Genomic DNA, 14,390 nt, shown 5'->3' with positions numbered 1-14,390 from the left:
ACATCTTTTAGAAAAACTGTTAATTTCAGTACAATAAAAGAAAATATATATATATATATATACATTTATTTATATAATAATAATAATATTTATATATATATAAAATAAAAATCTTCAATGTTTGAAGATGGATGCTTTATTTTTAATTTTACAGAATTTCACAGTTGCCTGTTTCCATATGAAATACGTCCTGAAGAAGAGAATATTAAAAAAACCATTTGTCACTTAAGAGCCTTCTGTAGAGGAGATTTTCTCATAATATATAATCCGATATTTCATCCGGATTTTTTGGTTACGCTACCGTAGATGTTTATTACAGTATTTTTACTTACATATAGAGGTAAAAATAAGTTTTTCTGGATTATAATTGTCATTACACAGGCCGGAAATTTATATAACCGGCAACGTTCGTTTAATATGCTAATTGTTGCGGTATTTCTGAAATCAAGAACTTTATAATAGTAAAATCATAAAACAAAGACCCAGTTGTACGTTCCTTGTCGTTTCTGCCTCTAAGAAGTATTTAGATCTCGAGTAATGAAATGTGATCGTACTAAGTTTTTAAAATTATTATTTACCTTCATATCGCGGATTAGTTCCTGCTATGAAACAAATATTAATACCTATTACTTTAAATTTACTATTCGATTGATTTTAAGACGTATCGCGACTTCAGAAACCGTTGATCTATTTGAAAATAAAATCCGAAAAATTTAATGGTAAGTAACGATCGAGAAAACAGCTATTTAAAAGAGAATAGATTAAATAGTGAATTGAACATCGATAATTAAAAATATCCACAGTTTATGATAAACGATGCACTTTAAAACAGGCGAAATAAAATCTTATAAATTTATAAAACCCCGCATTGGTTTTCGGCGGATTTTAACGGCTTAATATACAGATCGAATAGCTGTAACTATTTATTCGCATGTATTTATAGTATCGCCAGATATCGATTCTTATTTCTCGATGAGATTCATTTTTCTACGATATATGACCGCGTAAAGCAAACCGTCATATTTTATTTCTTTGCGAGCCAACCAGATTGCGTCTTTCTAAGACGCAATCAAAACATCTGTTTATTAATTCTGAAGCATATATTCATGTCTTGTCACGTAAATACATTCATTCGGCATTTTATTTATAATCGAAGTGATGTTAAAGTTGCAATTTCTTCTGTCAGTAGTAAAAATTTTTAGTTCATTTTTTTCGTAAACAGTAGTTCTGATGAATATTTGCTTTCCCTTCTAGACTTTACTGTGTAAGGAAATATCGAATAATACAGCAGTTTTGTCTGTATTTATCTGTGAAAACACAGACTTTGGACGGTCATGAAAAACCTTTTTCTTTTAAAGGCTTTTCTAAATCCTTTGAAATTATACCTTCTCGTGTAACATGCAGGACTATTTTGTAATTTTTTTAAGTATAACAAATACTACCACCTATTTCAGGATATTTCACCTTCTTTGAGTTAGAAAAGGCGGAGATAGTTACTTTTTATATATTAATTTTTTCTTCATATCTTGCCTACGATGCGCTACTACTTCATTTATTTAACTTATGGGCAGTTTTAAGCTTCCTGGGTAAGCATAATACCGTTTCTTTTAAATTCTGTGTTACCTTATATAAAAGCATCACAAAGATTAGAAACGTATATAATTACCGATAAAGTAGAGTCGGAAAGGAATACGGTATCAAGCCAGTAGGATATAAAAAAATTACAAGCGTAACGGGAAATTGGAAATATAAAAAAAAATGCCTACTTTCAAACTTAGGCGATATGTAACAAAAGTTTGAAATAACATCAGATTTGAAACGAAAACTTGTAGAAAAGAATATGCGGCTTAGGTTCGAAATAGCAGAGTAACATTCAGTTTTACAGTTGTAGATTTTAAGAAATAACGGTTAAGATTAGCTGTCGTTTAATAAAAAATACTTAGGCGCTTTGCAAGTTTTACTGAAATACATACTACAGATTTTATTCCAAGCTGAAGAAAAATGCATACATTACAATACAAAGAATTATCTATGTCAAATTATTCGTTGTAGAGTAATCACAAGAACCTTTATCAGAATTAAAGAACAAAACACATTACTTCGCCATCAGAGGTTTATAAAGAACTCAGGAATTACAAAAAAAAACTAAAATAAAAGGCTGTATATATATATATATATGTGTGTGTGTGTGTATGTGTATTCGATGAGAAATAATAATTTCTCAATTTTACTATTGTTCAAGCAGAAAGAAAAGGTTATTAATTTGCAGTACAGTCACTATCACCCGAACCTGCCCATCTGGACCGACTTATAAAAAAAGTATTAAGTTATATTGTCAGTCCAAGTGCAAATTTTGGATGATATATATATATATTGTTATTATTATTATATAACTGATGTACGCTACTCTTTTGCCTTCCGTTTGAGCTATTCGTAACGAGATTGATTTGTTTGCTAGTTATCAGTTTTTGTTTTACCGGTTATAAATGCTTTTTACTGTTTCATATGGTTTCGGTTTTTCATATATTTTCCTGATTGTATTTCTCGCTTATTTTTAGTAACTCCGTCGTAACTGCTATATGATTGTCTAACAATAGAATTTTTTACTTAGTTCCTTTACCTATACTCTTTACAAAAAATTCTTTCGCATACTCTTAGCTATTTTAAGTAGACAGACGGATAAGAATTTAGAAAACAGTTGAAATTTCATCCTTATCACATATAAAGTGCTTCTAACGATATTTGAAATAATAAAATACGCAAAGGGCTCTGAATTTTTACTTCACTACACCGTGATATATCAGAGACCGCATTGAAATGTTTAACAATAATAAATAAATAAATCATTAATTCCAAGCGGTAGATAATAATAAATTATATAAATCGCGTCAGGAATAGGTAGACATGCTATGGCATAAATAAATAAAAAAATACTCCTAGCATTTGCATGAATGGAAACGGCCTCAAGGGAAACGGCGATAAAGCCACGGATCATAGCATCAGAAAATATTCAACTAATAATAAAATAAAAAATAGAAGTGATTAAAGTCCATATTAACTGTTTAAAATGCACATAAAATAACGTTAAAATGAATATATGAAGACAATAAATATGAAAAATGATTACAAAATAATTCACAATTCAATATGCGTTAATGAAAGTTATTTGAGCACACACTGAACGGAATACAAAAAATTCAAAGTTTTTTAATCAGTATTTTTAAAAATTCATTGATGGATTAATACCGCTTCTGTAAAAGAAAACTTTTTATTGTAATTTTAAATAGATAAAAGGAAAGATTTTTCAAATGGTTCAGTTAGTTTATTAAAAATGGCTACGGAAGAATAATATAAGCCCTTTCGAGTAACCCAAGATATGTATTATTTTACACGAAAGCAATTCTTTTATGTGGTATGATAATGAATATATATATATATATATATATATATATATATATATATATATATATATATTTAAAACCAAGATTATTATTTTTAACAAAAATTGCACATTTGGACACACTTAGATAAATTAATATTTATAATTCTTTATATATCTGTCTGCAAAAGCTATATCTACTAGCGCCAAACGACGATCTGAAGCCCATATTTTTATCTTGAAAACTAACGAAATAACAAATTCGTTATTTATTAGTAGTTACTGCAGTAACTTCGGTAACGGGAAATCGGAATAGTAATATCGTCAAAATTTTATCTAAATTGTCAATCCAAATATCACCGATACCGTGATATTTACGGCCTGCTGGTGGTGCGTAGCTGAAATAATAAAACGACTAAATCCCTCACATTTCGTTATAATAAAGGTGTTATTGTGAATTGTGGACAGGAACGTATTGTATTACGCCTACGTAGTTGGCTGCTGCAATTCTTTTGGGGAGGGAAATACGGTTTACAAAAAAGTATTCATTCATAACATAAAAGATCACGATAATTATAATTGATTCAGAAACTTATGCGGAGAATGTTTGATAAAATTAAACGTACTCAAATTTTTAATGGAATTATAATGCATAATTCAAAATATTTTTTTAAAAAATCGATTTTCATCCTTATAACGTCATCATAAATAAATAGTATCGTATAAAAAATAAAAGTTACTTAACTTTAAAGTAAACTTATCTCATTTAAAAATTGCAACTATTCCTTCCATGTATTCATTTTTTTTTTTTTTTTTTAATAACATTAAGAGTTGTCGAGGACTTTAGTAAACACTAGTTAGTTTTGATATTTCATTCCCAACCGTATTTATTTCTGGTTTGAGGTTAAACATTTTTTTCCCTGTTTAGCCTCCGGTAACTACCGTTTAGATAATTCTTTAGAGGATGAATGAGGATGATGTGTATGAGTGTAAATGAAGTGTAGTCTTGTACATTCTCAGTTCGACCATTCCTGAGATGTGTGGTTAATTGAAATCCAACCACCAAAGAACACCGGTATTCACGATCTAGTATTCAAATCCATGTAAAAATAACTGGCTTTACTAAGACTTGAACGCTGTAACTCTCGACTTTCCAAATCAGCTGATTTGGGAAGACGCGTTAACCACTAGACCAACCCGGTGGGTTGAGGTTAAACATTTAGTAATTTTTGTGCTATCCTTTATTATATTTTTTATTATATACAATACTTTACATCATATTTTTTTTTCAAATTTACTATCTCATAAGTCAACTACCGTTGAGAATTTTCAAACAGGCGATTTTGTGTGGCAATTAAATAAATAAATTAATACCACTGGGTACTTACGTATTAACGCCACCGCAGCTGCAGCTGCTGTTTAGGTTGTGTTGACTTCGTGTACTGGCAAATCGTACGTATATCAAAATACGTAAGTACCATACCACTGTTTTCAAATCGTTCCGGTACCTTTTCGTTTTTCGTCCCAACCTTTTCGCATATTTCACATAAAAACAGCTTAACATAGTATGTTTTATAATAATTTATGAATAAAACATTAGAGAAAGGGGGTACTTCGAGGTATTTGTAGAGAAATTATAAATATAATCTAACCAAACCTTACCTACGCTCGCTAACCTTGACTAATTAACAGTAATGTTTTGATTATTTAAATAATAAATTCAGCAATTATTCCAATTATTTATAATTAAATGATCAAAACATTACTGTTAATTAGCCGAGGTTAGCGAGTGTACGTTAAGTTTGGTTGATTATATTTATAATTTATATATATATAAGCAATAATGCTTATATTTTTAATGTGTAAAATATGTTAATATGGGGAATGCTTAAAATGACCAGTATAAAACAGCATGGTAGTATGTTTTTTCTAATGTTTTATTCATAAATTATTATAAAACATGCTATATTAAATAATTTTTATGTGAAAAAATGCGAAAAAATTAGGGAGCGTAAAACGAAAAAGTATCATCGTTTCATACTGAAAACTAAAAATTATTTTTATACAAAATCTATTGTTTTAATCCAAAATAAAATTTACTTTAGGATAATTACAATGAGAGTTAATATATTTTATATCATTAATGGTATAATGCTCTGTATAAATCCATTAATTTAGTTATTTCATCTTTAATATATATATATATATATATATATGTCTGATGTCGTATATAAATAAAATAATAACAATAAATGTGCCTTTATTTTTCATTGAAGTAGATAAGCTTGACAACGATAACGACACTAAGTTCTGAAGCAGACACGTATTTCGTTGGTGACTTGTATTCCATAAATGCTGACCTGAGTAATTTATATCCACAATCCGAACATAAAATGGTATTATATTTCCTAAACCACCATTCCTGACTTTAAACCCATCAATTCTGCTTTATCACTTTTGAACAAAATTTGTGGAATTTTTAAGATCGATCAAAATACAAGTGATGTAAAGAACTGATGAAGGACTTTCATTAATTATCACAAAAAAATACAATTTCTCTAAAAGGTTTTCTTTCGAAACAACAATTTTCTTAAACTGATGGGACTCCGATGCCTCGGTTCAATATTACTTAAGTAGGCAACACATACTTTTTTTTAATACTTAACCCATTAATTTTTTCCACTAGAATTTGTTAATGTTTTCACAGAATACATTTTAAAAAAGCGAGTAAAAAAATTCAATCAAACGTGACCGAAATTCCTGTTCAAAGCCATTCAAAACTTATACTGAAAACGTTGCATTCTTAGTCGAATGTAATATTGTCCTTATGAGTGTCTTAATGCACGTAAATGTGAGACCAATACCTTCCATAGACCCCCCTACCCCACCACAATTTTTGGGGAGGCACTTTTGGTCGGATACATATTCGACCCCCACCCCCTACCCACCGCCCACCTGAATTTTTCTGAGGACAGATTCGGGATCATACATTTTCCGACCCCCCCTAAAAAAAACCCGTCCCCCGTACCCGAACCCCCACTATCACCCCCGAGTGGGGTATCTACTGACTTGGAATTGAGCCGAGAGTTCAATAAAAATACTGGTGATTTTTTTAATTCCTTCCCTATGGAGGAGGGGATGGAATTAATTTTTTCCGGGCTTTCTGGCCCCCCAGAGAAGAAAGGATGGAAGGCATCGGATCACAAAGGGACTAAACGAATTACAGCCGGTTCCTCCGAGGAAGAAGAGACTACCCCTACATTGTGGGATCTCATTTATAGGCTGGGCCATGCCCTTATAACATTTAGACAAAATCTGGGCAAGTCTATGGTGACTCATCAAAAGGTCCACGAGAGGGAGCTGACGGAGATATATAAGTCTTTTCAGCATCTTAATGACGCAATGGCTGACGTGGATATTAAATCACAGGGGACACAAACCGAACACTCCAGGGCAGAAGAACTGACGGACATTCTTGAATCCGAACTGACCGACGAACAATTAATCGATAGATTGCCTGGTCGCTGGTCCACATGGGCCATGAATAGAGTGACTTCCGTTGACCCTCAGTCTGATAGCTCTGACAGATGTAATTTTGTAGACTTGAACAAGCAAATGAGACCTAGTGCTGCTAGCGGCAAATATGCTAACGCTAAACCGGGGGTCAATCAGCATAGACAATACCACCATTCTAGACGAAGATAATGTTTCTACTAATTGGACTAGATACACGGTCCTTTACGACTCATCGGCAGGAGACCGCGCTACAGCCGCCACTCTCCTTAGGGCGTTGAAACGAGTCGTGGTGAAAACTAGGGCTCCGGTCTTCGTGCTTCCACCGGGACCCGCGGGTACAACGATAAGGAAATTGATAATATATCTGACCAGAAAAGATAAGGAGCTCCCGAAGATGGTCCTGCCCAGATTGGGGGAATCGGTTTGGGCTCGCTCAAGATCGGCTTCAACCAGAAGGGGCACATCACCGGTAACTGATAGCAAGACTATCGTTATTAAGGCTGAGGGAAAGACTTATGCCGACCTGTTAAGAACAATGAAAAACAAAGTCACCCAGGAAGAGGCAGGCGAGGTCCTTTCCCTCCGGAAAGGCCGAAATGAAGAACTAGAGGTGAGGATAAAAGGGCCGCAGAAGGCAGGAGAACTCACCACTCTTCTGAGAGATCGGTCGCAGAACTTCGGGTGGACCTAAGTTCTAGGGCTGACAGAAGGACTGAGAAGCGGTTTCTAGAGTTGTCGGCGCGGGGGAGAAATTCCAGGTCACCTCCTTCAGGAAAGCATATGGTGACACTAAAAACGCCACCGTCATCACGACACAGAGGCGCCACAAAGCTGGTGGCATCAAGACTACGAGTTGGCTGGGTCCATTGTAGGACCTATATTCGTGTAGAAGGAGAGCGCTGCTACCGTTGTTGGGGCACCGGACATAGTAGCAGAGACTATAAGGGCCCGGACAGAACCAATCTCTCTTATAACTGCGGTAGCGCTGGACACCGTATCCGGGAATGCAGAGAGGCATCCAGATGTCTTGATTGCTATAGCCTAAACCACCGCACCGGGGGCACTGAATTCGGAATGAAGCGCGATGCCTTAAGTCTTACTAATCAATAACCATCGAAGCCTCCTATCCCATGACTTGGTGGAGGAGACAGCTAATACTGGAGAGTACAACTTTGTTGTTGCCACTGAGCCTAACGTATACTCTGCGGCTGGGTTTTGATGGGTGCCAGATACCGCTGGGGATGTGGCTATCAAGAAAATTACTGGAAACTGGGACTATACCTTATAGTTGAGGACTGAAGGAGTCGTTGCGATAGAACTCTGTAGCTATATATTGTTTGGGGTCTATATAAGCCCGAATGTGACGCTGGCGGAGTACGAAGCCAGACTACTCGGACTGCAGAGGATGGTCATGAAACGCCCCAAAGAGGACAATTGTTGTGGGTGATTTCAATTGCCGTACCGTAGCGGCTGGGGCTGGTTCCTCGAACAACAGAGGACTAGCGCTAGAAGAACTACTAGGAACTACTGGGCTTGTGTGCATCAATGATGGGTCGCTCACTTTCTACGCTCGCGGGCATTCCTCTATCCTGGATCTGGTATTGATCGACGGTAGATTTCCACCAGACATGGTGAGCATGCAGGTTTTGCAAGTCGAGATTGCAAGTGATCATTTGGCTGTTTCTGTTGAAATCCTTGATACTGAGACTCATATTAGAAATCAACATCTATGCTTTAGACTTTCGGAACGTCAAGTAGAGACCATTGTTCGCAAAGTTGCTACAAAAATAACGGAATCTAAGACCGGTCACGCCAGATACATTACAACAGATCATTATTACTGAGCTGGCCAGGCTCCCCGAAAGAGCTACCAGACATCACCCTGTCTATTGGTGCTGTTCCGATATTGCGGATCAACGCAGGTTTCTGCAATCCATGAAGAGGCGCGTGCAGAGACTTAGAACGAGAGCATACGGAACTGATCGAGACCTGAACACGGCGATTACACAATACTGAGCAGCAAGAAAACAGTTAAACTTCATGATTAAGCATGCAAAAAGGCAGAAGTGGAGGGAGCTATGCAGTGAACTAGATGCTGACCCCTGGTGACGGGCGTACCAGGTAGTCATGAAGAGACTGGGAAGACGGTTGCCCGTCCTTAATAAGATAGAAGCTACACGACACATGGAAGCGCTTTTCCCGCGGGTTGATACAGGCGTCACGGAGCTAATACCTGGTGAACGCGGCAGGTTCACCCAGGATGAAGTGGCAACTGCGGTTAAAAGTCTAAAAAATAAAAAGAGTCCAGCACCCGATGGTGTGCTAGCTGCAGTCATAAAGGGTCTGATGTCCGTCATCCCGTGGGAGATGACAGAAATTGCGAGTTATGGGGTCCAGCATTGCTTTTTTCCTGCTTGCTGGAAAGCGTCAAGAACTGTTTTCCTGCCCAAACAACAGTCAGTTCCAGGGGCTCTCGAATATCGCCCTATAAATCTCATTAATAATATGGGAAAAGTCGTGGAGAGGCTCATCGCTAATAGACTAATTGAGGAGCTGGAAAACAACAACCTCCTCCATGAGAATCAGTTTGGCTTTAGGCGGGGGCGGTCAACTATTAACGCCATCAACAAAGTCATTTCATGGGCTGCTACGGTGAGGGCTGGGACTTGGAGAACCAGGCGTATCCCGCTAATGATACTCCTGGATATAAGGAACGCTTTCGGTTCGGTACCTTGGCCAGCTATATTGAGGGCACTTCAAAGAAAAAATATAAGCGAGTACATAGTGACGCAAGTAGCCAGTTATCTATCCGAGAGACGAACTGAAATCAATACGGTGGATGGTGTCGTAAGTCATCAGATCTTCGGTGGAGTCCCGCAGGGGTCTGTACTCGGACCCCTACTTTGGAACATCTTCAATGATGAAATTTTCCGACTTCAATTCCCGCCGGGGATGAATGTCGTAGGATACGCGGACGACATCTCGCTGCTAGTGGAGGCCAGTACCTTAGATGAAGTGGAGGACAAGGGGAATATTACCTTAGAAATAGTGAATGAATGGCTCGTCAATTACAGTTTGGAGGTCTCTCCTTCCAAATGCAAGCGTATCCTCTTCACTGGTAGGAGGATACTCAGAAGATTAAATCTGCGCCTGAGAGGAGAGGCATTGTCGAGGTGGAAAGGGCTAAATATCTAGGGGTGTTACTGGATAAACACCTCAAATACTCCAGTCATGTGGCCATGATCTGCGACAGAGTGGAAACAACAATCCGTGCCATGCGAGGTCTCTTTGCGGGACAAGGAATTCCACGTGCGTCGAAGAGGCGACTTATCACCTGGGCGATAACGTCTCTGTTGTACGCCGCCCCGATATGGGCCGATGCGGTTAATGTCCAGCGCAACAGAAGAAAACTAACTAGCAGTCATAGGAAGTCGCTTCTGGGGGTAGTTTCGGGGTACCGAACGTTATCGTATGATGCACTGTGCGTGCTTTCTTCGGTGCCCCCGATAGAATTGCAGATTAAAGGACGAAAACTAAGGGCGTTCGGTGTAGCCAAAGATGAGGCCAGTTCTATTATACGAGAACAATGGAAAGTGGCATGGGTAGGTTCAGCAGTGGCCGCATGGACAAGAAGAATTATCCCGGACCTGGATGCTTGGCTAGATCGCTCTCATGGTGAATTAGATTACCACACAACGCAACTCATGTCGGGACATGGTGCGTTTGAACAATACTTGCATAGGTTTGGCAGGAGAGAGTCACCAATCTGTTGTTACTGCGATGCGGTTGACGATGCCGAACACACTATTTTTGAGTGCAGACGATGGGAGGAACAACGAATAAATGCAGGACTGATGCATACCCAACCGGAGCAGATCTGGGAGTGGCTCTTGGCTATGTCCGGAAACTGGAATAATTTTGCAATATTTACAAGAACAGTTATCAGAATAATAGAAGATGAGGCAAGACGACTGGGATACTGAGGGGTGTAGGTTATAGTAGGGCTGGGCGGACAGCCCCGTTCCTGAGGGCTCACATGCCCTGGTGTGTGGTTTCCCGTGATGGAGCGGGGACTCCTGGGGTCCGTTAGGTGCGAATGAATGAAAAGATCGAGACCCGGCCGGCGGTGTGGGTTCCCGGATACGCTTTGGCGGCTTCGGCTCCTGCGCCGTCGGTTTGGGGCTGGCAAAAGGAAAGACTGATACCCGATCTCCGGCGGGGGGCTGGTAACGGCATAGCTGGGCCTGGTTCTTACGTTGGAGATTAGAGGCAGCCAATTAAAAGATTCGGAAAGGACTCGTCCCCGAGTCGAGTATACTTAATTGGAAGTCCGACTCGGGGATGTAGGGCAAAAAAAAAGAAGAAAAAAAATAAATAAAAAAGTCTTTTGAAAATTATTATCAGATGAATTTGAAAAAATTATTGTAAAGAATGAAATTAATGAACCCGTACGAGACACATGGAATTGGGCCCTAATATCTAAGAAGATATTTGCGACTTAATCCCATCGTGATGATGTATTATGTATCGCAAATAATCTATTTATTAGAAGAATCCTAATGAAAATTATACGGTCTGATAAACTGTAAAATATACTTAACGTTTTGACAAAAATTAACATTTTTTATGTAAAAAATATGTAATTAGTAAAACTTAACACTAATTTCGCATAACCTAAAAAAAACTGGAAGCTAATAAGACTTTAAACATTATTTAATAATTTGAAATAGAATTACATGTACCGTAAAATGTCACGTGCTGCAGAAATCTACTGGCCAGAATGAAATTAGATATTCTGATTTATATTTCTTTCGCTGTTTCTGGTTTTTAAAAATGTGTATATGGCAGAATTTAATTTTTCTCCCGTTGTTTTATAACGGAAAATGAATTTTGTACCAGTTTTTCAATAATTTTTTCTCAAATAAAATTTAATGATTCTATGAAAAAAAAACTGCTGTCGGTTAGCAGTTTTCTCCCCACCAACCAGACTTAACTAAACCTAATTTTAAAAACTAAAAATTCGTTGGAAAAGTCAAAAATATATTACATTTGATACGATAAATTGAAGCAATCACGTAGTATTCTGACATAATACGTATGTTTTACATAAACATTTTTTATTTAAAAAAAAAAACAAAAAAAAACAAAATTAACGAATAGATGAATAGATGAATATCTCGGTCAACCGCCTTATTATTTGAATCCAGTACTAAACTCTCATCGTATATTAAGAAAAATTTAATAATAATATTAATTCGATGTTACAAAATGCTAATACTAATGAGATATTAAGAAAATATTATTTATCAATTTGAAGAAGTTTTATATTTGAATTTCCAGTCTACCGGCGTTCCCATCAACAATATCGGATTTAAATTTTCCTGGGTAATATTTTTAAATAACCATTACTTAAAGCGGTACGAACTATAAATATTTCAGTCAGCTTTTCAAAGGTTTATCCTAAAAAGAATTAATTTAATGAAACTATGAAATAGGAATTTTCCAGCTCTGAATAGTTGGACAGATATTTTTATCTCAAACTAACTGTAAATTACACAAAATTCGTATGATAAATCAAAACAACCGATAAAATTTTGCGATAATAATTATTTTTATTAAATACTTGTTTACGGTAGGACAAATTTTCAAAAGTCCCAATACCTTCGAGACAATGTGCAACTGAATAACATCCCCACCGCTATATTCAATTATTTAAACACATAACCTAAATAATTTCTAACACACGAATGATTTTATAATATGAACATACATCAGATCGTTGCTAAGGAACTAAAGCGAAACAGATAAATTCTAACACAAATAAGTTCGCTCAAAATTTAGATCTGAGATCTTCCGTTAAAATATTGTTCGAATTCAGACTCAAAACGTCAAAAACAAGATAAATTATTAAGACCATTTTTTGACCGAAAGCCAAATTTTCTCTTACCTATTCACAGTGAAAAAGGAAAACTTATAAAATATTCCATGTAACAGAAGAAATAATAGAGGAGTTGTAACGTAACGAACCTCATTAAGTTATACTCTGGTAACCTAATGAGGATAGTAAAGAAAGCGATTAGCGAAAAGTTATAAGTAAAGAAAGCGATGGAAGCTTGAATTCTTTAATTTTTAAAGTAAAATTAAAAATAAAAAACAACATAAAAAGTATAAGTGAATAGGGAAGAAGGGTGAAAACAGGTTTTGAATGACGCATGCGACTAAAGTACTAGCGGATGAAAAAGGCGGTAGATGTCGTAATTTGTTAAGAACGTCACACACATTTAAGCTATAATTTGTACTGAATCAGTATAAACAGGTACACATCGAAAATGAAACAAATATATTTTATACACTTAAATAAAAAGTATAATATTTTACTTACCATATACGTTAGTGGCGGATAGGCTGACTATAGCACAAACACACATCATCCACAAACCGCTTGTATCAGTGTAATCACGTTGTTTATCTGGGAGTATCGATAGTACGTAATGATGGCGTAAGATGATAGCGCGTTGAAGGGACGTCCCACCATTCCCCTTCCTCTTCGTGATCAGTTAGTTTTCAATCGCCTATCGTAACGATTAGTAGTGGTAATGATATCGCAATAGAAGCCGTCTGTAACTCTGTAGTTTGTGTGCACGGCGTACAATGCTGCATAACTGTTTTTCTTTCCCGTTTCTTACACGAACAGCCTTCTGTTAATCCGTATTATTAACATATTTATTTAAACATGAGTAATTACATTTAAACTCTGTTGTCTTAAAAAGTAAGTAAAATTTTAATATGCATTTTTTTAGGTTTATCCATTTTAAATATAAATATATTTTATTTAGAACATAAAATCTGTTTTATTACATTTAAAACATTACAGTTTAATCTCGTTTATATTATTAAAAAAAAAATGTTTTATAATCTCGTCTACTTTGAACGAGTTAAGCAAAAATGTTACCGATAACAACTTTCTTATTACTTTATTAGAATATGTATATTGCCCACTGTAATAATTACATTGCAATTATTGCAAAATTAATTTTACTTTGTTTGCGAGGTACATGAACTGTTACTAGATTTTATTATTTTATATATTGTTACGCCCTTGTAACTGTAGGTTTTATGAAATTTAGATATTACGAATTAATTTCAGATAAGTTTTAATTCATCGCTAAATTAAAACTATATTAACTTTTACGACCTAATTTAACCGATCTTTATGATAATAGTAAAGTAATACTTGCAGTATAATTAAGCTTACGAATACATACCAAATTTATAAAAGCTACAAAGAAGTGTTAACAGTATATTTTTATCTTTCAAATTAGATCGTTTTTTATTACGATTTAAGTTTTCAATTACGATTTCCTAGCTTGTATAGTATAAAACAGTAAAAACTTGTTTATCCGCAATTTAATACGTCCTAACGTTTTAATATCCTCTGCGATTAAAAATTGAAGAAACATCCGGTTTGAAAATTATGCGGGTATGATTACGGAAT

General features: G+C 35.8%; 1 protein-coding gene across 1 annotated transcript in view; it reads right to left on the bottom strand.

Annotated features, from left to right (window-relative positions):
• The window catches only part of LOC142322823 (ras-like protein family member 10B), a 647,348-nt gene extending 633,957 nt beyond the window's left edge, over positions 1 to 13,391 (bottom strand). The window contains exon 1 of the mRNA XM_075361895.1: positions 13,278 to 13,391. Within this exon, the coding sequence (XP_075218010.1) occupies positions 13,278 to 13,326 (49 nt within the window). The 5' untranslated portion in view covers positions 13,327 to 13,391. The remainder of the gene's footprint in view (positions 1 to 13,277) is intronic.
• Positions 13,392 to 14,390: the final 999 nt, after the last annotated feature.

This window comes from Lycorma delicatula, chromosome 4 (assembly GCF_047948215.1).
Source record: "Lycorma delicatula isolate Av1 chromosome 4, ASM4794821v1, whole genome shotgun sequence".
In the NCBI taxonomy this organism is placed as follows: Eukaryota; Metazoa; Arthropoda; class Insecta; order Hemiptera; family Fulgoridae; genus Lycorma; species Lycorma delicatula.
The sequence above is the reverse complement of the archived record's forward strand: the minus strand, read 5'-3'. Positions and strand labels throughout refer to the sequence as shown.